The sequence below is a fragment of the Schistocerca gregaria genome, chromosome X, assembly GCF_023897955.1.
Source record: "Schistocerca gregaria isolate iqSchGreg1 chromosome X, iqSchGreg1.2, whole genome shotgun sequence".
In the NCBI taxonomy this organism is placed as follows: domain Eukaryota; kingdom Metazoa; phylum Arthropoda; class Insecta; order Orthoptera; family Acrididae; genus Schistocerca; species Schistocerca gregaria.
Genome location: NC_064931.1, coordinates 200,188,905 through 200,204,359, shown reverse-complemented (window position 1 = coordinate 200,204,359; position 15,455 = coordinate 200,188,905). Strand labels below are relative to the sequence as shown.

The 15,455-nt window shown below is 37.5% G+C and overlaps 1 protein-coding gene across 2 annotated transcripts in view; it reads right to left on the bottom strand.

Moving 5' to 3' along the window:
- The window catches only part of LOC126297723 (constitutive coactivator of PPAR-gamma-like protein 1), a 172,339-nt gene that overhangs the window by 15,188 nt on the left and 141,696 nt on the right, over positions 1–15,455 (bottom strand). For both annotated transcript variants that reach the window (XM_049988863.1, XM_049988862.1), the window contains exon 19: positions 2,194–2,294. In XM_049988863.1, the coding sequence (XP_049844820.1) occupies positions 2,194–2,294 (101 nt within the window). The remainder of the gene's footprint in view (positions 1–2,193; positions 2,295–15,455) is intronic.

Genomic DNA, 15,455 nt, shown 5'->3' with positions numbered 1-15,455 from the left:
AGGAGATGGGACCTGGATAAACTAAAAGAACCAGAGGTTGTACAGAGTTTCAGGGAGAGCATAAGAGAGTAATTGACAGGAATGGGGTAAGAAATATGGTAGAAGAAGAATGGGTAGCTTTGAGGGATGAAGTAGTGAAGGCAGCAGAGGATCAAGTAGGTAAAAAGATGAAGGTTAGTAGAAATCCTTGGGTAACAGAAGAAATATTGAATTTAATTGATGAAAGGAGAAAATATAAAAATGCAGTAAATGAAGCAGGCAAAAAGGAATACAGACGTCTCAAAAATGATATCGACAGGAAGTGCAAAATGGCTAAGCAGGGATGGCTAGAGGACAAATGTAAGGACGTAGAGGCTTATCTCACTAGGGGTATGATAGGTACTGCCTACAGGAAAATTAAAGAGACCTTTGGAGATAAGAGAACCACTTGTAAGAATATCAAGAGCTCAGATGGAAAACCAGTTCTAAGCAAAGAAGGGAAAACAGAAAGGTGGAAGGAGTATATAGAGGGTCTATACAAGGGCGATGTACTTGAGGACAATATTATGGAAATGGAAGAGGATGTAGATGAAGATGAAATGGGAGATACGATACTGCGTGAAGAGTTTGACAGAGCACTAAAAGACCTGAGTCGAAACAAGGCACTCGGAGTAGACAACATTCCATTGGAACTACTGACGGCCTTGGGAGAGCCAGTCCTGACAAAACTCTACCATCTGGTGAGCAAGATGTATGAGACAGGCGAAATACCCTCAGACATCAAGAAAAATATAATAATTCCAATACCAAAGAAAGCAGGTGTTGACAGATGTGAAAATTACCGAACTATCAGTTTAATAAGTCATAGCTGCAAAATACTAACGCGAATTCTTTACAGACGAATGGAAAAAATAGTAGAAGCCGACCTCGGGGAAGATCAGTTTGGATTCCGTAGGAATATTGGAACACGAGAGGCAATACTGACCCTACGACTTATCTTAGAAGCTAGATTAAGGAAAGGCAAACCTACGTTTCTAGCATTTGTAGACTTAGAGAAAGCTTTTGACAATGTTGATTGGAATACTCTCTTTCAAATTCTGAAGGTAGCAGGGGTAAAATACAGGGAGCGAAAGGCTATTTACAATTTGTACAGAAACCAGATGGCAGTTGTAAGAGTCGAGGGTCATGAAAGGGAAGCAGTGGTTGGGAAGAGAGTGAGACAGGGTTGTAGCCTCTCCCCGATGTTATTCAATCTGTATATTGAGCAAGCAGTGAAGGAAACAAAAGAAAAATTCGGAGTAGGTATTAAAATCCATGGAGAAGAAATAAAAATGTTGAGGTTCGCCGATGACATCGTAATTCTGTCAGAGACAGCAAAGGACTTGGAAGAGCAGTTGAACAAAATGGATAGTGTCTTGAAAGGAGAATATATGATGATGAACAACAAAAGCAAAGCGAGGATAATGGAATGAGACAATTAAAGTAGTAAAGGAGTTTTGCTATTTGGGGAGCAAAATAACTGATGATGGTCAAAGTAGAGAGGATATAAAATGTAGACTGGCAATGGCAAGGAAAGCGTTTCTGAAGAAGAGAAATTTGTTAACATCGAGTATAGATTTAAGGGTCAGGAAGTCATTTCTGAAAGTATTTGTATGAAGTGTAGCCATGTATGGAAGTGAAACATGGACGATAACTAGTTTGGACAAGAAGAGAATAGAAGCTTTCGAAATGTGGTGCTACAGAAGAATGCTGAAGATTAGATGGGTAGGTCACATAACTAATGAGGAAGTATTGAATAGGATTGGAGAGAAGAGAAGTTTGTGGCACAACTTGACCAGAAGAAGGGATCAGTTGGTATGACATGTTCTGAGGCATCAAGGGATCACCAATTTAGTATTAGAGGGCAGCGTGGAGGGTAAAAATCGTAGAGGGAGACCAAGAGATGAATATGCTAAGCAGATTCAGAAGGATGTAGGTTGCAGTAGGTGGTACTGGGAGATTCCTGCAGCTATTTTCTCTTTTCTCCATTGAAGAAAGAAATTCAGGCCCAAATTCAAAGTACTACTTCTCGTGTCCTTTGTATCAGCAGTGGCAATAAATTAACCCTTTCTACATACACAAGTTACTGAAGCCAAGCTATTACAAATTATTACTGTTACAAAACAGGAAACTATTACTGCAAAAGCTGTAAGCAAAACTGGTTCATTAACTTACGCATCATCCGGTGTATCAGGGGGGGTTAGGTTCCTTAGGTCCATTTTTTCAGCATCCCTTGTGCCTTTCTTGTTGCCTGAAGACTTTTTCTTTGCACCACTCTGAGAAAAAACAAATCAATACCAGATATACAACACATCAAATAATGAACTAAATGGTGTTAGTAGGGAATGGGTGAGGGCATGTGCAGGGACAGTCAGAGAGTGAGGGTGTAAAGTCATGGGGCAATAGAGCGGTCAGAGAGAGAAAGTGGAAGTGGTCGAGGAGGGAGGTGCGGGGGAGAGGGAGGGGGAGGGGGAGAGGGGGGGAGAGGGAGAGGGAGAGAGGGAGAGGGAGAGAGAGAGAGAGAGAGAGAGAGAGAGAGAGAGAGAGAGAGAGAGAGAGAGAGAGCTGAAATTACCATAATTATACGTAATAAAAATGTTATCAATGTTTTTTGGATTTTTTCCCACTTAATCAAATTCTTATTTTCTTGTAGGCTGCTAATTTGACAGTGGAGAGAAACCTCTACTTGACAGCTTTTTTCTCATCATACACTGTTCCTTGTGAAAACTATTTATTCCCCCAAGAATTAAGTTGCACTTGAGGAATCGCAATAAGTTGACTAAGATAAACTGGCAGATTAAAATTTTACACATGAAATTAACAGAACTAATTAGATTTTCCAGTGTCTTCTGTAGTGAAGTTGATAATGTGCTAGCCAACAAATTTAAAATGCAGATCATCAACATTTAGTTTCTATAAATGCATGTGTTCAAGCAAATTTTGTAGTGTTACATTATCTGAAAAGTGGTGAAGAAGATTTCCATGTTTCTGAAATTCCATAGTAACTCTCAAATTCTTAACACCACATTCGCACTCAATGGCAGACTGGTAGTTGTATAAAGACTACAAATCTAAGAACAATGAGTTCAAGATCTGAGCAACTGTCAGACATTTTTGTCACTTCTGTCAGTTGCTCTTGAGAGAGAAAAGTACCTAACTGCACCACAGTTGGATTCCATTTGTAACTATATTTAACTCTAACTAGACGAGAGCTTACATAAAAGAGGCACCCAAGGAGAAACCACTTGAGTTCAACAAAACAAATGTAAGCACTGGAAAATATCTCAGCTTTTGAAGAGTTACATCATCACAAAAAATTTTCATATGTACATTTAACTTCTCTGTGCATTACTGTTTCTAGCTTCGCATCATTTATTCACGTTTAAAGCAGATTTGTAACACTAAGATTGGTGTTAAAGCTATAACCTAGCAAGCTGCAACCATGCCACTGGCTGTGATTACATTCCTTTTTGTTCCTACTCAGTTTTCAATTTTCAGCTAGTTACTTATGGAGTGCATATATACGAGGGTGTGCTGAAAAGCAATGCCTCTGAATTTTTCTGGGAAAACTCTTAAAGCTTTTAAGTAACATGCACTTTATAAACGTTCTGCGTCTTAGTTCTTCATGTCTGCACATTTATTTCTCAACATAGTCATCCTAGTGACAAACATATTTCTTCCAAAGAGAGACCATTTTGTTGGTACCGACACTGTAGAACATTTTATATTGTTGATGGAGCCACAACTTCACCTCCACTCACACTGCATCATTGCTGTCAATGTGAAGTCCTTGAAGATGTTCTTTAAGGCTTGGAAACAGATGAAAATGGGATGGGGCCAAGTTGAAACTGTCTGGAGGATGATCACTGACAGGGAACCCAAGGTGAAAGATTGTTGCACTACTTGTGTGTGGTTTGTCATTGTCATGCCAAAGGAGATAGTGGACCATGTGTGGACAAACTCTTTGAATTCAAATTTCAATTACAGCGAGCTGTTTCTCATGCACCAACATAGTTTCTTCATTTACCGTCATATTAGATATTACAATTTTGAGGCTTTACTTTTCATCACATCCTTGGGGTACATGCCTGTATCTTTCAAAACATTATTCAGACTGTGTTTAATGTAGGCCTATTATACAGACTACAGTTTTCAATTTGCAGATCCCAATAGTGCATTTAGTTTCACAGGAAATTATTTAATTAAAAGTAACTGCTAGTCAAAATTATTACTACAGCATGTAATAGTTGATAAAGACTGAGCTGGGTAAAAAGAAACCCGACACCTACCAACAATGTTGCCAGCTTTCAACCACACAGCCCAAATGGGAATGGCTGCAGGTGAAAAACAATAGCCATCTAACAGAGCTGTGACAATACGGAGGGGATTACCACAGAGATGTTTACATAATCACGTTATGTGACTGGCTGAGGCAAGTGCACAAAGCTGCCTTGTCCAGCCCACTGCAACTGTCCTGGACCAACTTACGCAGACTCTACTATAGTAGGTAGTTTTAGAAATACTGACAGTACTCTTTAGAAAGACTGGCATCCAGACTGTACAGTACCACGTTTTAATTTTCTTGAAAGTAATTAAGTTAAAGATAATTAATATTAAAGCTCATACACACTTAATTTTTTACCGCAAATTTAGCCGTTGTACTTCCATAAAATGGGGTGACTTTGTGACTGGTGGAGTGACTTTGTGACAAGGGCTCCAGTTTTTGTATTTAAAATCTCAAACAGTGACCGCTCATCTCCGGAAAGAGATGTACCATGCATTTCGTATGTCAGACATGCTGCACCATGTAGAGGCAGCTGGATGGAGCTTCTGTGCACATGTAGTTACTTCTGATGCCATTGGTTACCAATGCTATTACTTACGCTTTAGTAAAATGAGGGAAACTTTACATTATGAAAAGTTTCTGATAAAGAGACATCTAAAACAGGTATGTACATTTGTTTGTTGGGCAAATTATTTTAGAATATTGATTAAATCAAGGCACGTTTGTTGAACATATGAAACAAAAACTGAAATGCATGCACTGTGTCTGGTGATTTTGTCATCCACCAACTTGTCAAAAAGTCACCCCGCCATGGTTTGAGGTTAAATTTTATCATGTTTTTTTGTGTCTTTGCAGTGCTGAAAGGAAGATAAGACTTATAAAAGGAAATTAGGTGCAAGGGCCCACAGAAATTACTCTCCAGAGACGTTAGATAAGGCTGTTACGTTTGTATTAACAAAGAAAATTACCCTGCAAGCAGCATCTGAAAGCTTAGTGGCCATTCTTTAATTTTTCATACACTGCCACACTGGAAGTAAACTTTTATTAGATAGGCTAAAGTAGATGTTTATATGACCATCTGTTTGGCATTTTTAAGCAAATTCTTCTGCTTGAATAGGAAGCAAAATACAGCTATGTACACTATGTGGTTGCCTACGTTTATCTATTTTGTATACCAACTTTACTGTCATAAAATGGGTTTTTAAACTAATGTGTAATTTCTGGCATTTTTTCCCTTGATAAAGGAAACATTTATGCGAATTTTAAGCCTACCTTCTTAAAATTCTGATGATATTTAGAGTTTTGGCAATTTTTTCTATTAAACATCTTTTAAAAGCTGTTTTTTTTCTGAATTGTACTCTATATATATATATATATATATATATATATATATATATATATATATATATATATATATATATAGTATGTTCTTTTTTTTTTTTTGGGTTCAATGTTCATCAATACACATTGTGGAACAAAACCAAAGAGATGGAAGGTTTGGCCACCCTAAACCCAGAGAGAGCCAAACCTAAAAGACAGCATGGGAGTCAACCTACTTTCACAAAAGAAGAAGAGGATACGTTTGTTGCTCATTCCATTGCAATGGCAGCTTACGGTCTCCCAATGACGTAATTTGGTTTGCACTGCGTCGTGAAATCATATCTATATCGAACCAGAAGAAAACTTCCCACATTTGGAAATAGAAACATACTTGGGAGAGAGTGGGCCATGTCATTTATGAAGCGGCACAAGGATGTTCTCTCCGAACGCGTCGTCAAAAATATCACCTATGCAAGAGCTGGGACTGACAATGAAGTGATTGACACATATTTTGAGGAGTTAAAGGGTATTTCACAAAACAAATGTCCAGGACAACACAGGATGTACATTACTAATTGTTTATTCTGTAAACCAAATTATTACTCTAACATACAGTTCAGACAAATTTATAAAGTCTAACTTGGCAGTTTTTAAGACCATTATGTAGCTTCTCAAATACTAAATTTTTATTATGTTCGTCTTAATAACGCCAACACCACCCCATAACTTTCTATTAAAGTCTGGGCTCAGAAATCTCTGTAGTAATATCTATGTAAGAAGTTTGCATAGTAAGTACAGGTCTGTAGCTTATATCTGCACACTCAGTGTATGCTCTTATTTAGCTAATATATTAAACTGAATTAGTGACTGGTATTAACTTCTAAATAATTTTGACTCTGGTTGTGTATTGTATCAAAGTGAACTTTCATTTATTTGTGTCATATATCAAGAGAAATTGTGTGTCCACTACCTACATTAACTGTAATAATGTTATGGTTGTGTCTTAACTCAATTTCATAATAATTAGAAGTACAGGGAAGGGGCCTGCCTGAGAAAATCATTATTTGTGAGAACTGGATCTGGTTTTTTGTCATATATAGTGCCAATGAATGTAGAAAAAGGCACATTAATTAAAAGTTGTGGGAATATTTCCTGAAACACATGTTTTACAGCAATCCAATCAACTTTCTTCACACTAAAGGGAAATAAGGTTTCACAGGTAGGTCATCTCATCTCACAAGTGCTGCTTTCTGAGTGAGGAACAGTCCTACCCTGGCACTATTAGAATGAACTCATGCATTTAAGGACAATTACATGTGGTAGAACTTACACATTTTTTGACTGTGATGTCAATATTTAAAGTGACTTCGAATGTAGGAACTGCAGTTTAGAAAGGCAGTGATAGTGAGTAGTGCATAAATGACAATGCAAATGATATAATAGCGACACAAAAAGGATTAGAACACTACACAGGACTCCAATAAGAAAGACAGAATTAACCTGACTACTGGAAGGCGACTCAGAAGGATGCAGATCTCTGATTTAGTAGCCACCATCTTGAATATAGTTCCTGCCAACACGAGTTCAAGACTGAGCGACCATGGTTGGACACATGGGACCCGATGAGGAACCAGCATGCAGCCCAGCAATAAAAAATGCTGTAGACTGACATAGGAATATGGGAAGGAGTAACGAACAGATGACAGTGATTAAGGTAAAGTGTTATTGTTACTAAGTGTTGTTGGTAAACTGTTCCTGCTACAAGGTGTTGTTCCTGATTTTGTCAAAATGAGTGACAGGGATGTGAAACACAATGTGTTTGAGGTTGATGGACGGGCAGCAGAAATTAAAATTGATCTTGCTATGACAATATATTTGAGGACAGGAGCAAGAACTATATTTTGGCAAGGGAAAAGATGTAGTAATTGAAATTGAAATTGGTTATCACACTTGAGTGCAATTGGAAGAATCTAACATATATGATGAAGTAAATGGTAGTCAAGTCATTGACAAAATGACCAGGTCTCCACCTACTGTGATAATGAGATACAGAAAGGGAAGCAGGAGTAATAAGTGATGTAGGTATACAGCCGAAACTATAAACAAGAAGACTTATAGGACAAGGACAGGTATATGTTGATAGCAATAATGCTTTGAGTAAAATGAATGTAAAAATGGTCAATAACTTTAAACATGATTTCAAGTGATGAATATAACACTGGCAGTTTCAGGGTAGGAATGAATAAAAATGGCAGTGACATTAAACAATAAACTAGTTAAATGATGGTTGACATTATTAATTTGGCCAAGAAGATAAAATCAGTCAAAGTTTGTCCAGAAAATAAATTAGAAAAAGTGGATAAAGAAATAGATGTAAAAGTAAACAATGTTAGCAAAGAACATGAAGCTAGAAAAGATAAAATTGTGAAATATTGTGAAAAGAGAACGCAAGCAGTTGCTGGCTCTTGCTGGAAAACACTGAATGGATAAAGAGTGTCTGTGCTGAAAATTGGAATGAGTTACAATCTCAAACTGAAAATCGAAAGTAGAACTGAATAATAAAATTGAAGTAGAAAACAGATGCATGTTCACTGTTGAGAAAGAAACTGTAGAGGTGAAACAAACTGTAGAACAATATGAAGTTAAACCTGTTAAAATTGAAAACAAAGTTAGTAATGGTCAGAGTGTAAACCACACTGTATGTAATGTGTCCAACGAAGCACTTTTATTAGATGTAAGAAATTTAATAATTTTAAACGTTACAATAAACTGCATTTTCTTAGAAAATTTAATTATTTATATAAGCTGGAGAAACAGAAAGAAAATTTATTTTGTCAGATGTTATTTAAAGAAAGATGCTTATGGATGGGCGCCTGAAGTTACAGATTAGTGTAAATCATTGGAAGAATTTACGAAATTATTTTTGGAGAAATATTGCTCTAAGGATGACTGGCAAAACACTGTGAGTGAATTCTGCGCTGGTGAAAGATATACGAGTCCAGAGGACAGATTATAAAACGTTTCTGTCAGTATTGGATCAACAAACTTAAGTATTTGGATAAGGAATTAGAGAGTGAAGCTATTACAATGGACTGGAACACAAATTACACCATAGACCCAGGGACTTATTCCTGCTGGTCCCTAGAAGTAATATCAATGACTTTTTCAATTATGTGTGCAAAGTGAAAAAAATTAAGCAGACAGTAGGTGGGACTGTTAGAAATTTTGAGGAAAGAAACCAACCTAGAAGAAATAACTGAAATTCTAGGAGGAGCTGGGTTGCAAATGGTACCAATGAAACCACACTGTCCAGTCATATTAATGTGAGCTAGGTTTCTCAGTTGAGGATTCATGGTGCGAACAGCCCATTCGAAGTGGTCCAACAGATTGTCGGATGGGTTTCAATCCGGGGCTCATCCTGATTCTCTTTGAACCATGCACGTACACTGCGAGCTATGTGGCACATTGCATTGTCCTGTTGGCAGATGTCATCATGTCAAGGAAAAAGAAACTACACATACAGGTGGACACGGTCCCCAGATTCATATTTGCATTTACCCGTTGTGTCTTCCAGAACGACGAGATCACTCATGGAATGCCCTCTGGCCTGGATCCTTCCGACAATTTTTGTAGATTGTTTGCTTTCAGATGTTTCACACTGTACACACCAATGGCCATCAGTCTGATGTTGAATAAAACATATTCATCTGAAAAGGCCACCTTTCGGGATTCAGTAGGCAACCAGCTATGGCACCGATATTGAAATTCAGCCTTTGTAACCGAGGAACAGCAGTTATCGTGAAGACATTGTTGGTTGCCCCTTGGTTCATCTGGGTGGTCAGTTGCTCAATAGTTGCATGTCTATTTGCCTGCACACATTTCTGGTAGCAGTCGTTCACCCCTGCCATCTATGGCATGTGGTGCACTACAGTTGCCTCAGTGCCAGACTTTGCTAGCGCCATTTTCCCATGTGTGGTATACTTTAACCACAGTGGCACATGAACCGTTTACAAACTTAGCCCAAAATCCCCTGATCATGCCCTTTTTGACGTCAGATAAATTGCTACATTTTCATATTACAGCAATGACTGAACTGTTTGCGACACACTTTTCTAAGCCAGTTACAGCTCATGTCACGTGATCCCGCCAGCTGATGACAGCATAGGACATGTGATGTAGTCAGCCAATAGCAAGATCACTCATAAGAAGCGCGAACACACAAATAAGAAAAGTTAATGGCTTAAGCTAATATACATATTGTTGCTACAAAAAAGGCAAAGCTTTCACATATAATATTGGTCTCAAAGATTAATAAGCTGCAAGAGAAGCTAAGCTTCCACATATAATGTTGATCTTTTTTGCGCGTCATATATTACATAATACTGAGCAAGCAGTAAAGGAAACAAAAGAAAAATTCAGAGTAGGTATTAAAATCCATGGAGAAGAAATAAAAACTGAGGCTCGTCGATGACATTGAAATTCTGTCAGAGACAGCAAAGGACCTGGAAGAGCAGTTGAACGGAATGGACAGCGTCTGGAAAGAAGGATATAAGATGAACATCAACAAAAGCAAAATGAGGATAATGGAATGTAGTCGAATTAAGTTGGGAGATGCTGAGGGAATTAGATTAGGAAATGAGACACTTAAAGTAGAAAAAGAGTTTTGCTATTTGGGGAGCAAAATAACTGATGATGGTCAAAGTAGAGAGGATATAAAATGTAGACTGGCAATGGCAAGGAAAGCGTTTCTGAAGAAGAGAAATAGATTTAAGGGTCAGGAAGTCGTTTCTGAGAGTATTTGTATGGAGTGTAGCCATGTATAGAAGTGAAACATGGACAATAAATAGTTTGGAAAAGAAGAGAATGGAAGCTTTCAAAACGTGGTGCTACAGAAGAATGCTGAAGATTAGATGGGTAGATCACATAAATAATGAGGAGGTATTGAACAGAATTGGGGAGAAGTTTGTGGCACAACTTGACAAGAAGAAGGGACCAGTTGGTGGGACATGTTCTGAGGCATCAAGGGATCACAAATTTAGCATTGGAGGGCAGCGTGGAGGGTAAAAATCATAAATGGAGACGAAGAGATGAATACACTAAGCAAATTCAGAAGGATGTAGGTTGCAGTAAGTACTGGGAGATGAAGCAGCTTGCACAGGATAGAGTTGCATGGAGAGCTGCATCAAACCAGTCTCAGGACTGAAGCCAACAACAACAACAACAACAACAACAACATATCACATAAATGTGTCAGTAAAATTTTTAATAATGACATAAATGTCTGATCTTCTGGGCTCGAAATTCTTCAGATGGTTGTCCCCAAAGAGTTGATTTTTAATTGAGAGTCAAATGCTCTGTGATTTAAGAAATTCCTCATACATTCTCGCACATAGTTGCATAGTTCTTGCATAAAAGAAAATTTACTTGGAAAGTAACGTTTTTCAAAGCAATACTCGCTATATTTTTCCGTGACCTATTAGAAATAGGTTCGTTTCAGCAGTTGCCAGAGAGCACCAGATACAGGCGTCACTGCACTTACGAAGCTACAATGACAGAGGAAGCCCGAATGTTCATATGTGTGAAACATTAAAAGATCTTGCATTAAAACTAATCTAATGTAAACAGCTGTCATGCCACGCTCATTGGAGGCAGTTTGTTGTTAAGAAGCACTGCCTAGTCTTCGTAACGCCTTTGACACACTTTGCTGTTGGCAGATGCTTGTATGAGCACTGTGATTTGTTGTTGTATATGGCGCATTCCCTTTGCGACTTAAGTTTCATTTTCGTTTTTCTCTCTCATTCATGTTTTGTTGCTGCAGTATTATTCTGCAGAAGCGGGATGCAATAATATTCTTTGTTAGAAAAATTTAACTGAAAACTAAAACAATGAAAAATTCCCGGAATTCAGAAAAATTGCCTGGTTTTTCCCGGTTTTCCCCCAGATGAAAAAATTCCCAGGTTTTTCCCAGATCTCCCGGTTGTCCCGGGTCGTATACACCCTGTGATAAAGCAGAGTATGCAGCACAGTTGGCCACTAAGGAGTCCAGAAAGAATAAAAGAAGAAACAAACTTGGAACAATATCAAGAGAATGATACACAGTATGGTGCAGGGTGCTTCTGAGTGTCTAAAAGTAAAAAAATTAACCATATATTGCGCGAGTTACAGTTTTTTGAAACTTTAGAAGCTGTTCCTGAAAATTTACATTTTCTGTTGCATTTTTCCCTAAATCTCAGTGACAGCTTCGAGTAGAGTATTCAAATTTTCAGGGAGTAATAACATACATATTCTGAGTCTGCTGAACTAAAAGAAGAACACAATGTTAGGTAAAGTTAAAATTACTTAAGATAATGTAAAAAAAAAGTGCACAAAATTTAAACCGTTTAATTAAAAAATTGTATGTCCACAGCAGTGGCTGAAATGTGATTATTATAGTTCAGTAGACTCAGAACATACAGTTTAATGTCCTGCAAAAGTTTCATGTCAATGGCTACAGAGGTTCCTGAAATACAGGGAAGCCGAGTCACTAGAGTTAACATTGTCTGTACAGGGTGTTCCAAAGCCCCCTTAAATAGTGCGAAGGTAGCCAAAGACATTAGCAAAAAATGGAAGACATAAACCACGTCTATTGCTAAACAAAACTGTTTCCAGTGGGGATAAGATTTCTAAGTTAGGACAGGTAACTAACAAACAAACTGATGATACATACAAATTTTTGACTGCTTAGGGTGAGAAGTATTATAAAAGAGGTTTCCAGGATGCCATGAGAGAGTGGGAACAATTACACGAAACAAAGAAGTGAAAGTGTCTTGCTTTAGGATCAAATGATGAAAATAAAGAACAGCCAATCACCCGAGAATTAGAGGACAGTGACGGTGACCCAAGCAGAATTTTTTATGATAATAAAAGTAACATGTTATGTAAAGGGAAGATAAATTATGTAAATGAGTTAATAGTGAGGAGGTATCAGGAGAAAGAGGAGTAGTAGGTAGTGAAGAGAATTATGCTGTGTGTCACTTAACTATAACAGAAAATTTTGGTCATCAAGATGACAGTTTCTCCTAGGGAAAGGATTATCCAGGATTTGTTGCATGAGGAAGACACATTGTTTAATAATAAGGAAATATGATATTCCTGGAATTCCTGCTTGACAAAGAGGCGAATTAAATGGGATTTCTCAAATATTTTTCAATGGATAGTAGTAATGATTGTTTCAGGAATTAGAATTGTATAGGACACTGGAAAAGTGGCCAAAAGCATCAGGCAAGAAATGTTGTCGACTACTGAATTAGGGGGCCAACTACGAGGATGCAAATTATGAGTAATACCTGACCTAAGTGTAGAAGTGCTTTCATACACAGAATTTTTATGCAATGCCGATTTTGCTGCTGCAAAATTTAGTTTGTGTGTAATCAGAACTTATATGAATGTCTTTTCTGGAAAAATATGGGGCCAGAGGAGCATGGTGAACTACAGTTTCCTTTGAGATAATTAGCCATCAAGAAGAGGTCAAAAAAGGGGGGAAAATACTGAAGGTATAAAATGCAGTCAAAGGGATTATGTAGAAGTTTTAAATCAAAACAGTTGGGTATCCTCTAACAAACTTTTTCTGATCAAATACTGAGTGTAAATTACAACTGAAAGAACATGCAACTTCCTTCCTTAATCCCTATGCTATCTCATATTCGAAGAAAGAAACTATAAGGATAGAGTCTGAGAAGATGCGGCAATCAGGAATAACAGAAAGAGCAAATAGTAGGTACACTGACTCCGTAACCCTTTCACTGCAACAAATGTGCTCTCTGGATTCCTTTCTGAGTGTGGCTTTGTTGTGGTTGTTCTGCTCCTCTCCCCAAATGCTGCTATGAAATACTTGTAAACTGATTTTAAGAAAACTGTTCGGCAACATTTGATTTTCACACATTTTACAGGCTGGTATCTTTGATTGATAAAGGATTGAATTTCTTTTGGTTACTCATCACAGTTACTGTGCTGCATCAAATTAAGTACCACACTGCATGAAATTTTAAAGAGCTTTCAGAAGTAAAAACCCTCTGCATAAACTTTGCGTATGGTTGATTTTAGTTAAAACATTGCTGTGGACAAAATGTAAATAAGATATATAAATGGTATTTAAAATTGAGAGCAGAACAATCTCTCTTTTCATTCTTGAGTTATATCCAACCAACAGACACACGTGATGTGCCCATTTGCATCCCTGTGCATCGGGAATCATGTGGTCACAACAACTGTCATATTGCACCTGTGACTACCATGAGGATGTGGACCACCCACAATTTCTGCAGTGGTTTAAAAATTTGTTGCTCGAGTTTAGCATTCTGACAGTGTTTGTAATGGATAGCACACTTTGGCATTCAGTGATATTAGATAAAATTCTAGAAACTAGTGAGTGCAAAGAAACTACGGTGCAGTGGTTGCTGGCAGGAGGCATATGTGCAGGCATCAGTATGACAAAGCTGCTGTTATATTGACTTGTTAAACAAAATAGGCCTGTGACACCTACATATGTTGTAGATGAAGTTGAAAGAGAACAGGTCATATAACAATTTGGCCACTGACTTATCACTGTCATTTCAACCCAACTGAATTGGTTTGGAGTGATGTCAAAAGTTACATTCCAAAAACAACAAGTCTTTTATTACAACAGGAGTGGAAACACTGTTACGTGAAGGTCTTACTACTACAGATGTCAACTCATGGGAGAAGAAAGTAGACCATGTTGTATAAGCTTATTAGAGAAGCACAGGATATAGGCAATATGATAAATGAGAATGAACAGTGAATTATTTCTCTTTATGATGATGGTGGTGGTGGTGGTGGTGATAAGTATTTGTGCTGATTCTGGTGACAGTGATGATGGAAAACTGGATGGAATTGTGCCACTGACATCATGAACTGGGGACTGTTCGCGTATCCAGAGTTAATTCTTTCACTCTGTAAAAGAGTATGCACCTGTTCCTTTATTTCATTCTATGATTATGGATAGCATATTCCTTGTCATGCTTAGGTTTACATTATTATACACTGTTTCATATATGCAGCAATTACAGTAATAATTTGGAACGACTTCTCATAGACACTGACATTAAGCTTTAGGGGTTGTTTATGTCATGGTCCATATACTATCAAATGCATTTTCTCCATAGTTGTTTTCTGCACAATAAGAGACATGTGTAGCCTGGTGTTGTCATGCTGAAGGAGAGGGTGCTCCACATGTCGATAAACTCTTTGAATTTGAAACTTGATTACAGCACGCTGCTTCTCATGCACCGACAAAGTAAAAATATACACCATTGAGTTATATGCTACAGTTTCAGAGGCTTACAAATATGTAGACATGAAGAACAAAGGTGTAAAATGTTAATAATGCTTGTCTTATATAAAAGGCTTTAGGAATTTTCAGATAAAAAGTTCAGAGGCATTATTTTCAGCATGCCCTCATTCATAGACAAGGTTTTTTTGCCCAGAAGAAAGGATTTGGTGAAACAAAAGCAGAAACATGTTGATCAATTGATTACCCACATGAGAGTGAGTGTCATCATGTTATTAGAAAAATTGCAAGAAAATTCAGGAAACTGTAATATTTAACCACTTTTATGGAGGAGATCAAAGAAAAGGTTAGCTGGATATGATAGGTCCCAAAGAGTACCAGCTGAGGGTTTAATGCATACAGATCTTCCCAATGTAACAAAACAATTTCTGTGGATTCGCTGTGGTCATTGAGCACTTGAACTGGAGGTTGTTAAGTTATTTTTGTAATTCTGGCAATCTTTTAAAAACATGTAAAACTTTACCATATAAAGAAGGCCAACAT